The 21967-nt window shown below is 38.0% G+C and overlaps 3 protein-coding genes across 5 annotated transcripts in view; 1 reads left to right on the forward strand and 2 right to left on the reverse strand.

The window, feature by feature from the left end:
- Window positions 1-457: 457 nt before the first annotated feature.
- prrg1 (proline rich Gla (G-carboxyglutamic acid) 1) lies at window positions 458-9356 on the forward strand. Of its 3 annotated transcripts, none has more exons than XM_007552769.2 (4): window positions 458-572; window positions 1336-1376; window positions 3504-3664; window positions 5854-9356. In XM_007552769.2, the coding sequence occupies exons 2-4, from the start codon at window positions 1367-1369 to the stop codon at window positions 6316-6318; spliced, it is 636 nt and encodes a 211-aa protein (XP_007552831.1). In that variant the 5' UTR covers window positions 458-572; window positions 1336-1366; the 3' UTR covers window positions 6319-9356. The 3 variants fall into 3 exon arrangements, with proteins under 3 accessions (XP_007552831.1, XP_007552832.1, XP_007552833.1); XM_007552770.2 differs by lacking the exon at window positions 458-572 and adding an exon at window positions 608-733; XM_007552771.2 differs by lacking the exon at window positions 458-572 and adding an exon at window positions 759-1139.
- A 653-nt stretch (window positions 9357-10009) lies between these two features.
- On the reverse strand, window positions 10010-13468 carry LOC103138541 (oxygen-dependent coproporphyrinogen-III oxidase, mitochondrial-like). The gene is made up of 7 exons (XM_007552773.2): window positions 13195-13468; window positions 12362-12502; window positions 12129-12239; window positions 11853-11994; window positions 11127-11345; window positions 10209-10304; window positions 10010-10124 (listed from the first exon to the last, which is right to left on the reverse strand). Exons 1-7 carry the CDS (start codon window positions 13433-13435, stop codon window positions 10040-10042), a joined length of 1035 nt encoding a protein of 344 aa, XP_007552835.1. The 5' UTR covers window positions 13436-13468; the 3' UTR covers window positions 10010-10039.
- A 6742-nt stretch (window positions 13469-20210) lies between these two features.
- LOC103138540 (oxygen-dependent coproporphyrinogen-III oxidase, mitochondrial-like) overlaps window positions 20211-21967 on the reverse strand; it is a 6953-nt gene continuing 5196 nt past the window's right edge. The window contains exons 4-7 of the mRNA XM_007552772.2: window positions 21818-21959; window positions 21217-21435; window positions 20852-20956; window positions 20211-20767 (exon numbers count right to left, since the gene is read on the reverse strand). Coding sequence (XP_007552834.1) covers window positions 20683-20767; window positions 20852-20956; window positions 21217-21435; window positions 21818-21959 — 551 coding nt within the window. The 3' untranslated portion in view covers window positions 20211-20682. The remainder of the gene's footprint in view (window positions 20768-20851; window positions 20957-21216; window positions 21436-21817; window positions 21960-21967) is intronic.

Below are 21967 nucleotides of genomic sequence, written 5' to 3' on the forward strand. Positions count from 1 at the left end.
CGCTCCTGGAAGGTTCTCCACTGTTCCATGTTTTGTCCGTTTCTAGATAATAGCTGTCACTGTGGTTCTCTGGAACAAAAGCCTTAGAAATGGTTTTGTAGTTCTTTCCAGACTAATGTCAATGACTTTATTTTATGTATGGTTACCTTTTGATGTGGGTCTGCTATGGCTGGTGAAATGTAGCATTCCATAAACCGTAGTCACTCACATTTATTCATGATTCACTTTTTACATAAGGCCAGGTTGGCTTGACAGATTTCCTCTTGAAAATGTTTTGTCATTTATAAACAGTTGTGGTTATCTTGATAGTTTAACAAAACTGAAACACTCAGAGTGTGAAAAACATGCCAAAGCACAAGTGATTTGGAACCAGGCATTTGGAATCAAAAAATGGAAACTTTATTTTGATTTTCATGTAAAAGGTTTGTGTCTGTGTCTTTAATTGGGGGGGAGTGAGGGACCGCTGTTGCAAACAGACCTTCGCGCCTGCGCACTACGCGCAAAGCATCATTTCGGCTAACGAAGGGGCGAAGAGAGACGTCGCTTATGCAAATTTTTGGCATCGAAGCAAGGTAAGCAGAAGTGATGTGTTTCGTGTCTGTTGCTTCTTTTCGGTGTGTTCATGAATAGAAACGCAACAGCTGGCAGAGATATCCGTCTCCTCGTCTGCGCCGAAAGGAAATCCGGCCTTTTGAACCACATGTCGGTCATTAAATCGCATCCTGAGCTGGAGGTGATTAGATCCAGTGAATTGTTTCTCGTTCAGAGCTCTGATCACCTTGGACCTGCTTACCGACACACATTGAAACGGAGAAGAGACTGTTTAGCGGTTAGGAAACAGTGTTGTAGGTGCTTCAGGTTATTGTTGTAACGGGGCGGCGGCGCTTTGTTTTGGGATTTTTCTGCTGCACGTCGTCTGTTTTAGCCTGGAGCTGGGAGCTCAATAAAGTGTGTGCGACACTGGCCAGATTTCATCTTTTGTCATTTTAGTCTAACGTGTCCTGTTGACTGTTCAAAAATGCCCCTTGACTCCTCGATGATGGAAAATGTTGTCACAACATTGACTTCTATCTGAGGCATTTTGAGTTGAGCTGCAGTTATTATTTGCCATCCAGCTGTTTATAAGAAATATCAGAGAGGTGAGAACTTTTACAAGTCACTTGGCTATTACTAAATGAAAACAAGTCTTCATGTGGGATATTGTTGAATTATTGGTGGGTTGCTGGGGGAAAAAAAACAGCGCAGAGTATGAGTTAAGCAGACAAAAATAGGTTGATGAGTGGATGTTATTTTTTTTATAAGTCTTTTAATCTATGTTTGACCTTTTTCCCACAGATAAATCACCCCGAACATACTGGCAGGAATCATGGGGAGTGGTAAGTTGATTCACTGTTTATTTACAGTACACTCATGGATTTCATCGTAAAACCAGGGCCGGCTAAAGCTTGGATGAGGCCCTAAGGAGAATCTCATTCAGGGGCCCATGCAGTCAAGCCCACCAATCACTATGGGGCACTTTTACTCTGTGAATCCATGGTGTGAATTTTTATTTATTTTTTTTTTCATTACATTAATTTTGTGGTGGATTTTTTTTAAAATTATTCTTAAAAGTCACATTTACTTTTATAAGGATTTTCTTTTTGAAATTTTTCACAAGATCTTGTGTTGTTTATTGTGATAACCAAGACAGCATTTATATTTTTAGTCTTTTTAGGCAACTATATGGCTGTGAATGCATGTACTTACTGTCAAGCTGACTTACAAACACAAATAATGCTCTTAAAGAAACAAGAGTTTTGAAATAGGCTTCTTCAGGACGCCTTCAATTTAAAGAAGTGGGATTCACATCACCAACCTGCACACAGTGACCGTATTTAACCATTTTTTTAATCATTATTTTTATGCTTTCATGGAACTAACATCGGAGAAAATTGTAAAAATAACAATTCTGACAATCCGCTCAACTTTTGAGGTTTTCAAACACCATTAATTTGAATTTATTATTGTTACATTAATTTAAAATTCTTATCATGATAAGAAGTTTTACAATAAATAATATGATAAATGCCCACCATTGTCTAATTGTTTACTTACACCATTTCCACTCAGAAGATATGTATGTCATTTACATTTAAGCCCAGAATTGTTCTTGATTGAGGTTTTAAGTAATCTTTTTACTTATTCTATAAGTGACCTATAACTTTAAGCCAAATTAACATCTCAGAGTAGCCTAGCTTGAATGCTGACTTGAAACTGATTGAGAAAATATAAGGAAGCTAAAGATTAGGGTGATGGCAAGGGGACCTGACAACCTCCAAGATCATTTATCGCAAAAGATAAATGATCAAAATATCAGTGGAAACCTACAAAATCTGGTCAGGAACTGTAAAGAAGGGTTTACTGCAGTCATCCCTGTTTCGGATTTTTCAGTGAATTATTTACATAGGCGTTAAAATAAGCAATTCTTAATTGCAATATAAGTAACAAGTTAAATATATGTTTTTCAAACTTCGTTCTAATTTGCAAAGTTTTATCTTTTGAGAGATGCATGTAGATGCATTTGTAATAATGAGTAACAATAATGAGTCAAGCAGCTATATGTGGACATAAACAAACCAACAAATAAGGACTGGGCACCCATGTTGGGAGAGAAACCTCCAATTCTGTAAGTGCTAGACACTTTTCGTTCACATTCTTAACTTGATAGCTTCAGAGTTCATATCCTGTTGGAATACACTTACATGAAACATTTGTCAAGATGTGCTCACTTGTAAAAACCTGGTGTTTACTGAAGGGTATTTGTTGTAAATTGTGGTGAGGTTTTTCTCAGCATTACTTTGCACTGAAACAAATCACTGGAATCTGATCCTGGAGGAAAACGATAAAAACAATTCCCATTCTGTTTTTTCTGCTTAAATTCTGCCTTCCCTTGTTTCGTTTTATTGTTGTTGTTTTTTTTCTTCTTTTTGTCGTCTTGTCACATCTTATTGATCAAATTCTTTCAAAGTTATGAGTCAAACAAAAGCAGTTACTTGGTAATATCAGAACCAGATCATGATGTGGCTTCTTGAAGGGTTTTGTTTGTGCTCTGAAACGTCCAAATGAGACAACGCTTTGTCTGTTCAAGTTCATTCCTCCACTTTCTCTTGTGGTCTGGGAATGGATGGCCAAATAAAATAAGCTTTTGTTTATATGCAGAAATGTGGGAGAAATCGCTTGCCTCTGCTCTGCTTCTTTTGTTTTGGCCTACACTTCTTTCACTCTTCCAATTTTCTAGCTTCTTATCTTTTTTTTTTCTGAATTTTGTGCCTTTTTCCCTCCCACATGCCGTTCCATTTACTAACTTTTCTTTTCTCCCATTTAGAAGTCTCGGCTTGTTGCTTTTGTCTTTCTGACACTTTTCTGAATCTTGTATCCTTTCCTTCACTTTGACATTGTCTCTGCCACCCCCCTCCTTTGTGTCTCCCTCCTGTGCTCCTCTCCTGTTACTCTTTTCTTCGCAGTGTTCCTGCCAGCAAATTCAGCCCACTCGGTGCTGAGGCGGCTGCGGAGGGCCAACTTCCTGTTGGAGGAGATGAAGCTTGGGAACATTCAGAGGGAATGCCGTGAGGAGGTGTGCACCTACGAGGAGGCCCGGGAAGCTTTCGAGAATGACGAGAAGACGGTATGGCAGATGAGAGACGTCACAGGAGATTGGTTTTATCTTTGACGTATTGACGTGCTTTTAGATAAGTGATTACACTTTAGACTTGCCAATTTTCTCTGTTTGAGAACATCATCATCTTTCAGGATTATTTAAAGATGTAGAAACAAACACATTTGTTTTTTTTTTGTGGTAGCATAGTCTCGCACAGAAAATTTGGAAATTTCTCACCTTAGGTTTGATTTGTTTATTCTGGTGAAAAAAAAAAAAAAGAGCGCAAAATCACCTTTCCCACAAATATCACTTCCTCTGCTGTAAAAAGGAAGTTGCATTACCCCCTCTTATGAGTAGAACAGGCTTTGTGTCTTTAGTTAAAAATTAATCATAAAGTTGGAGCACATCTTTATTTCGTAGTGTGTTGGTCTTGGATGAACGTTGATTTAGTGCCTGGTGAATTATTCCTGTGTGGAGTTGGCCTTCTGTTTTGGATAAAATGTTTGGCTTCATCAACGTGTTCACAGTGCCGTGTTTGTTAACGTGGGTCTTTGAATATTTGGCAGCGAGAAGGGCCCACATCATTACATATCTTCTACCATGCTTAACAGTGGGCATGGGATGCCTGAGATTCCACTTGGTTTCTCACTAAACCAACCAGCAGTGAAAAGATGATGAAAAGTCCAACCTTACTCTCATCTGACCGAAGCACAGGGTTCTGTCTGGTAGGGTTTCAGAAACGTCACACATTTACATTATAACGATGGTAGGACATAAAAATGTCCTCTTCTGGCGTTGGTCCCAACGGCCGGTTGGCATGTAGCTTGCTTGCAGTCGTCGTCATGGTGACTTGTTGTACTCAAAAGGGCCATTGTTAGCTGCAGTTCTCTGGCAGCAAGCTTTGGTATTTTTATTTTTTTTTTACCTCCCTTAACATCTTTTCTGTGCATGGTGGAAAGATACATTTTGTTTCTATACCCCAGCTCTTTAAAACACTTATTAGAGATTGCTTTAACTGTAATTATTATTTTTTTTATTAACTTTTTCCGTTTCTTATTTTTTCCACATTAAAATAGGAAGTCATTAATTTCAAACAAAAAGTTCTGACACAAACTAATCAGCTATGTATGAATATTTTTTTAAACAATTAAATTACATTAGTATTATGCAGGATGAAATACAATTGCTGTTCACTGGTGAATTTGTATAAAAGCTGAATATTTTAAAGTGTATTCTTTTTTTTCTCCTTTGAACAATTTTAATAAGGTTTCTTGTTATTCTTACCAAAGTAGGCATGGTGCATGCTTTGCTTTTTTTTTTTTTTTTTTAAACTGCATTGTTTAGATTAGCTGTGGGTTCTTACCCATGCGTGTATGTCAATTCCCCAAGTTATGTGTTCAAATCAAACATTAACCTAAAAGACTGAAGATGAAGCAACACGAAAGCCTCAAAACTGTGTTTCAGTGATCCTACTTTACAGCAGCAGTCAAAGATAATTATGGTCTGGTTTATGTGGATTTAGAGAACCGACAGGATGAAGTTTACTTGTGTTTTAGGGTAAAGCTGCTTTAATTATTGGGTGAGGGATAATTCCTACTGCTTTGTGCATCTGCAGTCTATTTTTCTGGATGTTTCACTAAAGTCTCATTACAATCAGTTTTGCGTATGGTTCTGAAAACTGAAGACAGTTCACCATTGAACATTTTGATTGAATTTCCACATTTTTAGACATTTTCTGGTAGGGCAGAAATCTACAGAAGCCAGTTTTAGCTCCAGTGTTTAAACCTGGAGTTTAAATCCATAAATCAATATTATTTTGACTGTATAACCTAAATCAGTCACATAAAGTTAAAGGAAAAAAAAGTTTTTAGTTTTTTTTTTATTTTTTATTTTATTTGTCGTGATTTTGTGTCCAGCAGTGAAATCCTGAAACCAAAGTGTTTGTTTTGTGGAATGTGGGTGTTTTTTTTTTCAGGAAATGATGTTTATCAGCAGGAAGAGCAACACTAGACAGGCAGGCGGATATGTAAAGCCATTGTGAGGGGCCAGAGAGCTATGTGTTCTCGTTTTGTTTAGGGATTGTTGTTGCCTCCCTTTGTTTTCCTGCAAAAACTATTCAGACAGGAAACGGGACGATTTGTTGCGACTCTCTGGTTTCCTTTGAGTCAGACTTCATTGTGGACTTCGTCAACTCTCGTCTCTTTCTTAACATGCAGAAGCGATTCTGGGAGGAATATGTCCGGGAAAGCAGTCCACCCGGTGGTTTGGACTCCATGGTCGGCGGGGCCCAATCTCTCTACCTGATCGTGCCGCTGCTGCTGGTCGGGCTTATCGTCATCGCCGTCGCCATCACTGCCTGGCGCTGCCACTCCCGCAAGCGCTCGCAGCGCAGCCCGGGCCTGGGGCACTCGCATCATAACCACGTCCTGTCGGTGGTCTCCATGGACCAGTGGGGGAGGGACTACCATCATGGTGACCAGTCAGAACTCAGCATCCACAGCAGCCCGGCCTATCCAGGCTCCGAGATCACGCTGGGGAGAGGAAGCGCAGGAGATCCGCCGCCGTCATATGAAGAGGCCGTGGGCCACACAGATGTCCAGATAGAGACAGAGCCGCCTCCTCAGTACGAAGACATAGTGAACTCCAGCTCCGGTAGAATCAGCGGTGGTCAAAGGAAGTGAACACGTCTCAAACTAAAGCCCTGACCTACGTGAAGACCATGTTATTGTTTAGCAGTGTTTCTACTGTGGTATCACCAGCCTTCAACATTCAACACGCAGCAAGCACACACATTTCAGTGGACTGATGCAAACTTTACCGGTGCCAGTTCCGTTGAAATTTGCACTAACCTTTTCGTCATCGAGGTGAAGTAATGCATAAGGGATTAAGTGATACTGTAATACCAAAACCAAACAACACCTCATGTGAAGGATGAAAGGGTTTTATTGCTATAATTCAGACCAGCGAATAATGAGGGTTGGATTGATGCTTCTCAGAGGATCAGTGCCAAACTATTGAGACTTAAGCAGGCAAAAATACATTATTTCAACTTTTCTTTTCCTTCGTATCTAGATATCTGTTTTTTGTCCAAACACATACAGAGCCAGACATGTGAGAGGACTTGAGAGAGGACTTGAGAGAGGACTTGAGAGAGGACTTGAGAGAGGACTTGAGAGAGGACTTGGACCTTGTGTTGGGTTACGTGATCTTGGTTAATGCAATAAGCCCTGGTAAAGATGTGTAAAAAGCTTTAAATGCACATTTCATTCCAGCACAATAACCTAGCAATACAAGATTGAGAAAAATTTAACATTTAATTTGAGTATATTTATTCAGTGTGAAAAAAAGTTAAGAGATAATTATTATCATAACCTCTGATTGCACAGCTAGTGGTACCTCTGGTGCCAGTATAAATCACAAACATCAAATAAAACACATATATAGAAAACACAAGGACATTACCTAAATACAATTTTGAAAATGTGCTAATTTTTAAAAGAGTTACCAGAGTCCAAAAATGCTTAAGGATAGAGCCCCTCAGGGACCTGGCAGGGAAATAGGGAGATAAGCCAGTGCTTGTCCATGTAATATTCTTACAGTAAAAAGGAGGAACTTTAAAGTCGATGGCAAGCCACTTTAACTGGTAAAACTGTTGAGTGAGATGTGTATGTAAAAATCTTAGCAGTTGGTTGATGGGGTAATAATCTTCTACCACATACACGCTTGGAGCACACAGAGGGAGAAATGTGAAACGGACCCACAGATTCCCAGACTGTCCACCGTTAGGAATGGTGTGTAAAAGAATGTGCAGAATGTGTGTCGAAGCTCTGACGTGCTTTACTTCAAACCTACCCTTATTGTTTTTGGGTTTTTGTTTTTTTTTTTGCCAAAAAAAAACCTTAATCTCAGTCTTATCTGATCTAAGCTCCCGGTAAAATCCCAAAAGCAACTAGCAATATACACACTGTTACATAAGACAGGGAAATTCTTGTGTCAGTGAAGGTAAGAAGTCCAGTTTTACTTTAGGTTCTGTAGTGTCCTTGATGACTTGGTACCAACAGGAGTGTTTATGACAGGAAAGGCACTGTTTTTGGCATCGCTCTCAACCAGTTTACATGTAAATAGACTCTAGTAATTGTTATGGAGACTGACAACCCTAACGTGTCCCTCTTTGCTCCACTTCTCTAACTGTAAATTTTACCAAGACAATAAATATGGGTCTCCCATAAGCTTAGTTGCCAGTTACAAAAGGTAATGGGTCTCCGCGTCAAATTATGTTTTTATCCCAGAGAAATAGGTATGGATTACCAATTAGGAACCCCCTCATTTAACGTAAAATGCTTCACTTACAGTTTTCTATTGATTTTAATACGAGTAAATGTTTCCCCCCTCTGCTAAATGGTTTGATTTAATCGTTAGATTCTTCTTAATATTTCAGTGTTACATTGTGCTACTGCATTGACTAGCAATAATTATTGTATGGCTTTTTACACAACTTTGCCAGGGATGCATAGAAATGTGTCTGTGACTGTGCTTTAAGGTTTTTCTCTCTCATTCAGTTTCCAGGCTGTTGAACTGTGCAGTTATTTGTCTAAGGGAAGGAAAGCAACGACGTAAAAGTCAGAAGTTTTTCCCAACTTTTATCTTCTGAAACTCTTCTGGTGGCTTTTCTGCTTGTGCTGACTGTAAATGAGAAGCAGCCCGTCACATTTTGTAATAGATAATTATAGACCCTAATACAAAGAAGAAGTTAACACTTCAAAATACTTTACACCGTACCAACAGCACTCCGATTTCTTGCTCTAATGTAGGTTGAAATGGTTTATTTTTTCCAGCAAATGCACTAATCCAACCTTAAAAATATGTTGAAGACTGGAACATAAAAAGGAGGAAGTAAAGTGGGAATCACATTACTTATAATCTTGGTAATGCATGAACCTGGCCTTTTCAGGTCATAAACATCTCTGCGCTGTTTGTTGACAGTCAGGCCTCACTAACCCTCATTAACCTGTGGGTTTCTGCTCAAGAGGAAGAAATATGGGCAAAAGAAATGAGATTCTGGAGCTGTTAGGAAATTAAATGTAAGAAAAGAGTTTGTACCAAGTGTCACTATAACTAAACTCCACGTTTAGCATGTGTAATCACCTCTACATACTGTATATGTGTATAGAATATGTCTGAAAGTTAAATAAGATTGATTTTGTTTATGCATAGGAGTTCATTAAGTGCGTTGATACTAATGTGATTGTACTACAGTAAGCAGTGAGGCTAACAGGAAGTGTCTATGCTTAACAAGAAGTGTTTAATGAAAGGTAGGAAAGTTCTAATTCAACAAGCCGATGTTACTCTAGGTGCTTCTGATCTATATGCAATATTTCCTAAACGATAAGCACTCTAAAAACCAAATGTACCCGTCTAACCTTCATTGGCAAAAATAAATGTCGCTGACCTTTCCACACGGCGCACACCTTAAGCACTAAATATCGTTGTACTTGTATGTGAGTTGACCTGTAAACCTTGGCATTTGCTCTGACACTGGACTGCGCTGGTAGTCACTTTGGTTACATAAGTTAGTGTACCGATACTTCCACAGAGCTGTTTTTTACAACGCCTTATTAAACAAAATGTTATATAAAATTAAACACAAGGGAAGTTGTTATAAATTCTTGTCTTGTGAAAAGCTTGATATTAATTTTTAATAAAAAAAGATTAAAAGATGGTTTCTTGTGACTGATCTGTACCAGGTTTTGAAACTACACAAAGTTTAATGAAAAAAAAAAAAATCTGCACTTCTCTTAACTTCATCTTGTAATTGCAGAGCCTAGAAAATATAAAATACGCAATGGATTTTTATTTTTTTATTATCGAGTACTTTACATTTAATTTCAGAAATAGTAGTGTTAGTGCCTCTGAGGCTCCTCTAGGGAGGAGATTTACCTTTCAATAAGACAATAGCAACTTTATGTTGCTCCAATACATTAAACTGCAATAAAATAGATTTGAGATAAAGTTCAGGACAAAAAGCTTCATTGATTCACAATCGTCTTCTGAAACATGATCCAAAACCAAAGTATTGTTTACAACTCCGCTCAAATAAAGAAAGCTAAGACATCAGACAGAATAACACAACGTATATAGAACTCAGTTTATTCCTGCTTTTTAGCTCTGAATGTTCAAATACAAAATTTAAATATTTAGTACATTAAATATTGATTCTACCAGGAAGAGATAAATAGCACAAAGCTCAGTTATTAAAACATTATTTTTAAAGCTTTTAAGAAGTCTGATTTGAAAAAATAAAGTCCTCTGATATTCCCTTATAAACGCAGGTCTGGTAAAAACAGGTTACAGCTTTACAAAAATACTACAAAGGTTGTTTCTGTAAACTTGTGATTGCGGCGCTCACACCCACTCCTTTGGGTTTCTGAGTACTTCCAGCATCTCCGCCTCCCGGGAACCTTTACCAGGCTGGTGCATGAACTCCCACCTGGACAGGAAGGAGGAGTCGGTTACCAGGCAACACAGACGGCTGATGACTATTGGACAGAGAGCAGGAGAGCCGATGACTTACCTGGCAGTGAGGGGGAGCGACATGAGGACTCTGCAGCCAGGCATGGCAAGACCAAACTTTATTCCCCTGTCATACATCAGGTTAAACTCTACATAGCTACAACACAAACAAAATATAAATTTTAAAAACACTCTTCACATTACAGAGTTCCTACACATCTATAATGCAAAAACTGGAAATTAATTTTTCAGATTCAACTTACGAAGATCACAGTGCTTTGATTTATTGTTAAATTTAAAATAATAAACGTCACTATGAATTTCTACAGCAGGCGGATTTGAAGGAAGGAAGAATAAAAACGATAGGAGGGTGGAGGGAAAAAAGAAGGTAGGAAGGAAGTACCAGACAAAAGTGTCTGATACTATTGTACAGTAATCTTTTAATGTTTACAAAGTCCTTAATATCCTCTCCCCTTTTTATGCAAACATTAGTAGAGGGGTTATATATTAACTGGAACCTGTATATATTGTTTTAAACCAGTGTGAGTTTGAGAAAATCCACCATAAATTCAAACACCCTCCCATTCTTGCTGCAAAAGTTAATTGAAGTAAATTATTGTAATGTCAGAAGAAAAAAAGAGAGGACTAAATAAATAATTAACATCCTCAAATTGATTCAAAATTCATATTGATAACTGTAGATGACAACAGGATATCCCCTTGACAAATAAAAAGCATTACACTACATGCCTCCTTTATCCTAAAAGCTATCAGTTTTGAGGGATATGAATTCATTTTAGGGATTTGAGTGCTACAATGAATTTTCTGCAATGAACTGGCGACCTGTCCAGGGTGTACGCCACCTCCTTCCCGAAATATGTAGCTGGAGATGGGCACCAGCACCCCTCGCAAACCCACTATGTACAAGGGTGTAAGAAAATGGATGAATCAATGCATGGATAATGCATTTTCCACTCACCTTCCTCGTCGCAGCTGTTGCCAGTCCTTCTCCTCTTGAGTGAAGGAATCATTAAGATGTTTCCTCACAATGGGAAGATAACAGGGCACCACGGTTCGAGCACAGCTCTTAACAAAGTTGAACACCTCCTCCTGATTTGGGGAGTCAAGGTTGTCAAAAAAGATTCCTCCGATGCCCCGAGTCTCTCCTCTGTGACGGACGTAGAAGTACCTGTCACACCTGGACGACACAAAAAGTGAACAGGGAAGTTGTTAACTTTCCAACTTGAAGACTATCTGGGAAAACATCAGACAGATTCACCTGAACAGCTACTGCATAATAATTTCCTTTCATCTATACAACAGAAGACAACATCACCATTTTATGTTGTTGTCTTTTGATTGTAGATTCAAGGCAACTAAATGTAACACAAAGACGAATAAATGTTAATTTGTCCCAGTTAGTGTCGTCCCTTGGAGACCATAAAGTTTATCTAATCTAGTCTAATCTATTCTAAAAAAAATTGGCACATCTTGATCACATTCATACTAGTCATTTATGACCTCTAGCATTCCTCAACTGTCTTCTGCATCTGTAGATTGCAGGGTGAGACTTTCTCTTATTAAAAATCAACAGTGAGGGTACACCTTTGGTAATTCACCCGCATTAATTCACTGGAATCAGTCCTAAAAACTCCCATATAGGCTGATGTGCAAAGACACGTCAGAGTCACTGATGGAGCTGTACCATTTTTTAAAGTCTGCGTAGTACTTCGGGTGATGTTTGTCACAGGCCTCCTTCAGGGTGTTGTGGAACAGAAAGGCGTCGTCTCTGTCAATATACACCGGGGTCAGGTCTGTTCCTCCACCAAACCACCACTGCTTGGAGCCTGAAAGCACACACACACACACACACACACACGCACACACACAACACAAGCAACAGGGAGAAGAAACAAAGCTGATCATTAATCCACAAAGTCAATAGAGCCACAAGACACAGATACTTTAAAAAGGGACTCACCATCCTCCTCTTCTATTTCAAAGTATCTGTAGTTGAAGTGAACTGACGGTATGTGAGGGTTCTTGGGGTGGATGACGGAGCTCACACCCATGGCACAAAATGGCAGCTTACCTGAAGCAAAGCAGAGCCAAGTTTTATTTCAAATGAGGGTTTCCAGGCAGAAAGTACAACTGTACTTGTGGGAGACAATGGACACTACATCTAGTCACATGCAAGCTATAAGCAGAACCCACCGTCTTTCCCTTTGAGGACTTTTTCTCCACTCAGTTGTTTCACAGCCTCTTCAGTCAGACAACCTAACAACAATGTCACATCCACTCCTGCCTTTTCAAACACATTTCCATCATGCATCACACAGCTGATTCCTCCTCCACCTAAAAACAATATAAAACAATAGTAAAAATTAGTTGTTATAAGCATTTATGTCCGAATATATTGCTTGTCTCTTTCTGTGAATCTATGAAAAATCTTGAAATCCAGCTACTGGAAATGCTTTTTGTAAAAAGCCTAAGCTGTTGTGAAGAGCATCTTGCAGAGATGATAATCACAGTGAGTCATAATGAGAAAGAGAACAGGCACAATAAAGTAGGATAACAATAAGAAATACTTTATATTACGAAACCAAACAAACTAAAAACTTGTCTGACAAAGGAAATAGGAACTGTCAGTAGATTGATCACTGTAGAGAAAGAAGTCATGTCTATTTTTCTACTGATGCAGTTTGGAAGCCCCTGCAGTTTGTAACTGAGTCAGTTTGACTTTAATTGAAAGTAATGATCATTTAGCTGTTTCTTAATATCTGACATGTAATCTAGTATTTGTAATTTAAGTGTTTCATTAAAGAAACTGTAAATCTGGGTGTTCTGCACAGAAATGCTATGAGATGTTGGTATATTTCTTTACAGCAGAAACAAATGATCTGAAAACAGCTCTGAAGGATTTTCAAATGAAAGGTTGGTCAAATCTGAAATTATTTGCTTGAGATTCACAACAAACATAAGTAAATTTTATTTTTAAGAGCAGTATTCGCATTTTTAGATTAAACCATTGAAGGTCCCCGTATTACCTTCCTTCCTCTCCCATTTGTCCACCTTGAATGTCCCACCGTCCACTTCCTCCAGGGCTTTACAGAACTCAGCCTGCGTCTCCATGATCAGCATCTCCATCTTGGTGCTCATCTCGTCCTTCTTCTCTTCCAGCACACTGATGTCGGTCACTGGTGCAGTCAGGAAGCCACGGCATCTTTCCGTAATGCTCTCTTCTTTTTCCTCCTCCTCCTTCGCGTTGTGGGAGATCTTGGTCGCCATCTCTGCTCAATGAAACTCCAGTGATCCTGTATGATAAATTGACTGTTGGCCAGATGAATTTATAGCACAGGCAGATGGTTCTGTGGGCGTGGCTTTTTAGACTCACTTTGCTTTAATGACTTCAAATAATCATTTTGATAAAACTCATTCATGTGTGGCTTTAATTGCTTTTCTCATTAAATGCAAAGAATTCGGTAGCAATATTGTGTTTTTTTCGACATTCGCAGAATATTGACACAAATACAGCTACTGATTTGCCATGTGTTGTCAGACGTAAGAGTAGAGAGAGAGGAAAAATACTTCCAGTATTTCACTGTGACTGATGGAGTCACTCTGTGACTAATGGAGATACTTTTATGAAGATGGCGATGAAACAGCAAAGGCGTCAATCCATAAAGCTTTGATAAACTGTCTGAAAAGCATTTTTAGAAGACCTAGCATGTCACAGAATAATGCTACTGCCATCTTTAAACAACACCACTCTATTAAGAAATGCCAATCACATCTGAAAGCAAACTGCCCGGCATTACTCATCTGTTAGTTGATATTAAGCAAATTACTTTAAAATTACTTTTGTCTGCTCAGAATCTCTCGGTTTACCTGCCCTGTGCCGCTAAAACAGACTTTTGAGAATACAGGAAAACTGTGTCTATGTTGATTTTATTAAGTTCTTTCCGAAACAAAATTGTGCATCACAGATGTTTATGAGGAAGTGTGCAGTTTCAGAATCAAGATGGTTCAGTGGAAGGCGGACATTATTTTGGATACCACAGCAAGCAACTCATGGGCAAAGAAGTTCCTGTCGTGAGGTCCAAATAGACTTCTTGAATTTCTCTGACTCAGACATTGCATGCGAGGATAAATGGTTTTAGTTTTCACCAGGATATTTTAAAGTGGAACTGAAGCCAGTTGACCTGTACGGGGAAACCTTCTGCAGTGACTTGAAGACGGTGGCTGCGACTCTCCAAATGGCAAAGACAATTGACAATTAACAAGAATCAGCTCTATAAATAGCTTTGTTGTAGCAAAAACAAAAACAAACTACAGAAAGTAAGATGTTATGCTACAAAAACCAAGAAGATCAAGAAGACGATGACAGTGTCTCCTAGCATCAGAAAAGACATTGCCAAACAATTAAGACTGTTTCATTTGCTCTTATTGTCAGGCTCAAATGCTTTTGTCGAGAGATTTTTTTTTTCTTTGATGCACAGTAAATGTTCAGACTTGAGGAGCAGACGCAGCACAGACCTGATCAAAAATGAGCTGCAAAGTTCTATGAACTGTCTCACACATAATTCTTCCAGGTTGTGCAAAAGTAAAAAAAAAAATAATAAAAAAAAAACAGCTTGAGACCCTAAAGTAGTAAGAAATATTTGTGAAAGGTGTAGATTTTTCAGGTCTCCTTTGTAAAGGGGATCACTATCCTTAGTGAAATGCAGCTCTTTAAAAAACATTTAGTAAATAAAATACTTTTGAGTCACAGTGCAAGTCGATATTCCATTTGTTTTTAATTTTATCTACATGGAAATGTCTGCTTTAAGTCTTAATTCTGTTTAACGCGGTAATCACAGCTGACAAGTTGTAAGAAAATAAAATAAAAACATGGAGTTGATTAAATCCTGTTTTTAATCCATCATGTTACATTTAACATGGACAAATAACATGAACAAGATTATATCTATTTTAGGTGGATGACACAATTTTTTTTATTTTTTATTTGAGAAATATTGCACGGTGACATCCCGGGAGACAAATCTCCCTGAAAGATTTGGGATGGGACCTAAAGTAGTTCCTGGAGGGATTCCAGTTTATATTTTTGATGAAACAATATTTACTGTAATTGATAAATAGAAACAGAAACAGCCTTCATTGTCTCACAAAGAGGAAATTCAGAATGACACGTCGTTCACAATATTTTTGATATGTCTGAAAAGAAGACGCCATCGTTCTGGGAAACCAAAGGATAAGAGTTTCGAAATATCTTCTCCAACACCTTTGACATGACAAGAGGGACAATTATTAAACTATGATTAAATCTTTAACCAATAAATTGAGGAAGTCATTAAATATGTTGCTAAACTGAGCAGCATTTTTCCCCCACCATTGTCAATTCATGATTGAAATTGGTACGACATTTAGGATTTATTAAGTTGCTTAGTTGTTTCCAGATCATTTACTCATCTCTTGCCTCTGAAAGGACATTTTTATCATATTTAGCTTTCGATTTTAAATGTTCTTTTATCACTCAATTGCTCAGATTGCTAAAGATGAGCAAAACAGCTATTTTGCTATTTCTGAGAAGTTTTTAGGCCGTAATTATTTTTTTTCCAGTAATTGTCATATGTCATCTGACAACCATGACAGCTGGGTTGTTTTCTGTACCTGTTTTTTTTTTCTTTTTGAGGAACTTGTTCACAGAATGACTAACACTGAAAGTAAATGTGATTCAACACTCAATTGTCTGGTTATGGATCTAAACGTCATCCCCATAACTTCTTACCAGTTACGCTTAAAATTTGACTGTACCCAAATTTTTGCTGACAATGCTCTTGAGCTGCTTTCAATTTGTTATCCATACTGAAGCCACCCAGGACAATCACCTCAGTGTTATATGTAAATCCTTTTAAAAACGCCCTTCTAAATTAATTATGTTAAATTCTATGCAAAGGGAGAGACAAACACTTATACAAACACACTGCACTGATATATTTTCACTTACAGGTAACACTCTTAAATAAATCCATCATATAAATGAGCACACGCCTTCTCTCCCCTACAGAATTGTCTTTCCCAACCGCTCACATTCTGGTATATCAGTGGGATATTATCAGTTAACCAGGTTTCACTTGGACATAGAAAATCCAGGTTAACAATGTTTTTATTTCCTCTCATTTAGGTATGATGCTTCGAGAGTAATCCAAAAATGCCTTGGGTTGAGTGTTGGGTCCCAGATCACCCTAGAGAGATGATGCTTCTGTTTCTTTGCAGCTTCCACACAATGTCTTGGTGCCAGTGAGTGTCGTTTGCTTTCAAAGGACTTTGTTGGCTCCAAAACGTCCCCTGGTCTGAGTCAGTTGTAGCAACATAGAAACAGACTTTAAACTTAAAAAAGACAAACATGTGTAATAAAACAGGTTTAAGCTGTAGCATAGGAAGAGGGGTGAAAAAAAAAGTATTACGGTAAGTAAATGAAAACACTAAGTATGAAAATAGGTACCACAAGATTATTTTACTATTTCAATTCTTAATTTTTTTAAAGTTCTTTAGTGTTGTTTCAGTAAAAGATTATTTTACTTTTTCAATTCTTAATTTTTTAAAGTTCTTTAGTGTTGTTTCATTTATTCAGAACGATTTCACATATAAACGCTTGGGGGCGCCTCCCGCATTGGTGGCATAGAAAACCTTGTTAGATGCTAAATGAATCTCTACGTGTGTCTCCTCTTTTCTATACCGCAGGTAAGTAAAAATTTATTTTGATGCATGCATATTAGTTGAACAGGTTGTCGAATAAAGTGCTAACTAGTGAGTCACGTTGTTTAGTTTGTGATTAGTATTGTGTAGAAAACGGGGCATATTTCTGGAGGATACCTAATGCTAATGCTAGCGGACTTTATGTGTGAGCTGGCTCAGGGACTCTTGAGTTCACTTTGAATTTGTTGTGTTTTGCACATTCGGAGACGGTTGTCACACAAAGAACATTATTTTGGTCTTTTTATTTGTAAAATTGACGCTTATTTTTAGGTTACTGCAAAAACTAGAGAACCATATACTGCATATGGAGCATGTTCATTACACAGAAGAAGAATAAACCTTCCTGTTCGATGCTAAAGAAAGCTCAATGTATGTGTCTTATGTTTTCATTGATTCACAATAATCCTCTGAAACATGACCCAGAACCAAAGTGTGGTGTTGTTTACACCTCTGCTCAAGCAAAGAAAGTGGAGTCATTGTTCACATAAGACAGAATGACACAATGTTTATTCCTGTTCTTTAGCTTTGATTGATCAAGCTCAAAATTAAATGTTTATAGCAGATAGGTATAGATCAAAAATCTGACTTATTGTTACTGGAGCATCAGTGGTAAAAGCACAAAAGCACAGCGCTTCAACAAATATGAGAAAATTAATTATAGTCATTGGCAAATTGAAAGAAAATAAAAAAATATTTTTCTAGGAAAATGTACTAATATTGATTCTGTTAGGAAGATAAATGTGGCACAAAACTCAATAACAAAAATTATTTTAAAGCTTTTAAAAAGGCTGATTTGAAATTACACGATGGAAAGACAATTAACAGTGCAAGTAAAGTCCTCAGACAATTGATGAAACCTGACATTTCCTTATAAACGCAGGTCTGGTAAAACAGGTTACAGCTTTACAAAAATACTACAAAGGTTGTTCTTTCTGTAAACCTGTGACTGCGACGCTCACACCCACTTCTTTGGGTTTCTGAGTACTTCCAGCATCTCCGCCTCCCGGGAACCTTTACCAGGCTTGTGCATGAACTCCCACCTGGACAGGAAGGAACAGTTGGTTACCAGGCAACACAGACGGCTGATGACTATTGGACAGAGAGCAGGAGAGTCGATGTCTTACCTGGCAGTGAGGGGGAGCGACATGAGGACTCTGCAGCCAGGCATGGCACGACCAAACTTTATTCCCCTGTCATACATCAGGTTGAACTCTACATAGCTACAACACAAACAAACATGAAAAACTATAATGAATAGGGAAAAACAGTAATGTGTCAAGACCTATAATACAACATACAGCAGTATGCATATACTGCATTGTGTTGTTTGTGCTTTAAAAGAAGCATAGCAGCAATTTATAAAGCACCTATTTTCACCTCTGAATTTTAACCATGTCATACACTAAATGTAATTTATGTAGTTATTTTTTGCTGAAACCAAACAATTTCCCACAAGGAATTGAGAAAGTATCTACTTTTACTAATTTTTGGACCTATAATTTTGGAATACTTAAAAAAACGTGTTTTTTTTTTCAAGACTGTGACAGATCTAACAGAGATGTAAGTTGTCAGATTTTATCTTTAAATGTACATAATGTGCAAACAGAAAACACTTTAAAAACTCAACGATAGGGGATTTTAAATTTAACACATTTCAGTCTAATCCCTCCTCAGTTTAATATCAATGAAAATGTTTTCACATCCTCCTAGTCATAAGATGTGAAGAACTAAAACTGAAATGATAATATTTTAGGATTAACGACTTGGGGGGGGGGATGTTTTGCAAGACCTCCATCTCGAGGTGACCCAGTACATTTATCAGCTGTCTCACACCAAGGAAGCAGCAAAATATTTCCAGTGTCTGTGAGATATTTCTCTGTGACTTGATAATTTAAGAAGCTGGGCATGTCACAGAATGTCACATTTGAACAGCACCAGTCTGGTTACCAGCTATTAAGAAATGCCACTGATCACATTTGAAAGCAGACTGCCTGGCATCACTCACAAGGCCTGCAAGCACGCCTGTCATCAGCTGTCAGCTGATATTAAGTCAAGATCTATAACTGTGTCTCAGTATCCGTTTTTCCAAAACATTGGTTGTGCTTTTGATCAGCTTGTAAAGAAACAAAAACTGGGAAAAACAAAATTGTGCATCACAGATGTTTATGAGGAAGTGTGCGGTTTCAGAATGAAGATGGTTCAGCGGAAGGAGGAAAACATTTTGGACAACACGCCAATCAACTCATGGGCAAAGAAGTTTCTGTTTTGAGGTCCAAACAACAAGACATTTTGGATTTCTCGGACTCAGTCACTGCATGCATCGATAAATGGTTTTAGTTTTCACCAGGAAATTTTCGAGTGGAACTTAAGCCAGTTGGCCTGTATGGGGAAACCTCTAAAGGTCACTCTCCAGATAACGTTTAATATGCAAAATGCTACTGAGTAAGTGAACGTTGGTATTGCATTGGTTTTTTTTATTTTTTACACAGTGACATCTGCTTTAGATTGTAATCTCACATTAGCATAACATAATGTGGTCATCACAGCTGAAAAGTTTTAAGGAAATAAAATGGAAACATGACATTGATTAAATAATTTTTTAACCCATCATGCTACATTTAACATAAATAACATGATGGATTAAATCGTTTAGGTGGATGTAGATTAGATGTTGGAGATATAAGAAATATTGTGCAGTGAAGTTTTAAATTACTCACTCAGTTATTAAACCCCATCCCTTGGTGGCTGTTGCGCGCTTCGGAGGTGCCGAGTTGGCAAATGTACTCTTAAAAGGAACTTGTTCACAGAATTACTAATAAAGTAAACATAACACTCATTTACTGCATTAAGGACCAACATCATCCCAATGAACTCTTGCCAGTTCTGTGTCACATTTGGGTACAAAATTCTTAGGATTTTGCAAATTAATATTTTTATGTTTAATATAATACAAGGTATGTCAGTAAGCTGGCATAAATTTTGCTGGAAATTCTCTTGAATTGCATTCTCAATTATCCATCCAATTAAACTTAAAGACACCCAGGACAATCAACTCAATGTTGCATTTAAATCTTTTCAAAAGCTCTTTTAAATTATAAATTATGGGGGATTGTACACTATGAAAATTAATGCAAGAGGTGGAGAGAAACATTTATACAAACGCACTGGACTGACATTTTTTCCCACTTCTGGGTAACTCAGATAAATCCATTATATAATTTAGCACACCACTTCCCTGCAGCTTCAACTTATTCTTGCTTTTTAGGGATGATTGATCAAACAAAATTAAATCTTTAGAGCACATAGGGATATGTCAAAATCTGATTTATTGTTTCTGGTACATCAGTGGTAAAAGCACATACATTCAGTTTGTCCTTTTCCCTTTCAGTGCTTCAATAAATACATGAGAAGATTAGAAGACTAATTCAAGTCACAGGAATATTAAAAAAATAAGAGAAAGGAAAATATGTACTTTTTTTATTATGAGTAAAAAAGATACAGATCTACAAGCAGGAAATCTATGAAGGTAATTTATGCGATTCATTCAACCAAGAAGAGACAAATGGCACAAAACTCAATTCTTAAACATTATCCTTAAAGCTTTTAAAAGGCTGATTTGAAAATACATGAAGGAAGGAAAATTAACAGTGCAAATAAAGTCCTCAGACAATTGATGAAACTTGATATTTCCTTATAAACGCAGGTCTTGTAAAACAGGTTGCAGCTTTACAAAAATACTACAAAGGTTGTTCTTTCTGTAAACTTGATTGCGGCGCTCACACCCACTCCTTTGGGTTTCTGAGTACTTCCAGCATCTCCGCCTCCCGGGAACCTTTACCAGGCTCATGCATGTACTCCCACCTGGACAGGAAGGAGCAGTCGATTACCAGGCAACACAGACGGCTGATTACTATTGGACAGAGAGCAGCAGAGTCAATGACTTACCTGGCTGTGAGGGGGAGGGACATGAGGATACTCTCGATTCTAGAGCCAGGTGTAGCAAGGCCAAACTTTACTCCTCTGTCATATACCAGGTTAAACTCTACATATCTGCAACACAAAATTGTAACTCTAAAGAACAGACTCTTCATATTACAGGGCTCCTACATTAAGCTTTGAATGACTTTTCCAAATTCAACTTTCCAAAGTTCATGGTGCTTTGCTATAATTTTAAAATATGAAATGCTAAACTTCACAATTAATTTCTACAATGGCATTTGCATATTTATTATTCAAATACACCATTCAACTAAATTTACTCCTTTACCCCAAAAACACATCAGCTGTGATATAATGCATTTTCCACTCACCTTCCTCGTCGCACCTGTTGCCAGTCCTTCTCCTCTTGAGTGAAGGAATCATTAAGATGTTTCCTCACAATGGGAAGATAACAGGGCACCACGGTTCGAGCGCAGCTCTTAACAAAGTTGAACGCCTCCTCCTGATTTGGGGAGTCAAGGTCGTCAAAGAAGATTCCTCCGATGCCCCGAGTCTCTCCTCTGTGACGGACGTAGAAGTACCTGTCACACCTGGAGGACACAAAAAGTGAACAGGGAAGTTGGTAACTTTACAAAACGTCAAGTCAAGGTTTTATCTGGAAAACAAACACATCCACCTGAACAGATACTATATCATTTTCTTCCATCTATACAACAGAAAACAACAAAATGTTGAAAAACCGTTTCCCCACCCTTCCTGTCCACAATAACACTAGTCATTTATGACCTCCAGCATTGCTCAACGGTTTTCTTCTGCATCTGTAGATTTTGGGAGAGACTTCCTCTTATCACCAACCAGCAGTGAGGGAACACCCATTGTAATTCATCCAGACAAATTCACTGGAATCAGTCCTAAAAACACATATCAGCCTGTCTGTGCAAAGACACATCAGAGTCACTGATGGAGCTGTACCATTTTTTAAAGTCTGCGTAGTACTTCGGGTGATGTTTGTCACAGGCCTCCTTCAGGGTGTTGTGGAACAGAAAGGCGTCGTCTCTGTCAATATACACCGGGGTCAGGTCTGTTCCTCCACCAAACCACCACTGCTTGGAGCCTGAAAGC

This window comes from Poecilia formosa, unplaced genomic scaffold (assembly GCF_000485575.1).
Source record: "Poecilia formosa unplaced genomic scaffold, Poecilia_formosa-5.1.2 Scaffold52, whole genome shotgun sequence".
In the NCBI taxonomy this organism is placed as follows: domain Eukaryota; kingdom Metazoa; phylum Chordata; class Actinopteri; order Cyprinodontiformes; family Poeciliidae; genus Poecilia; species Poecilia formosa.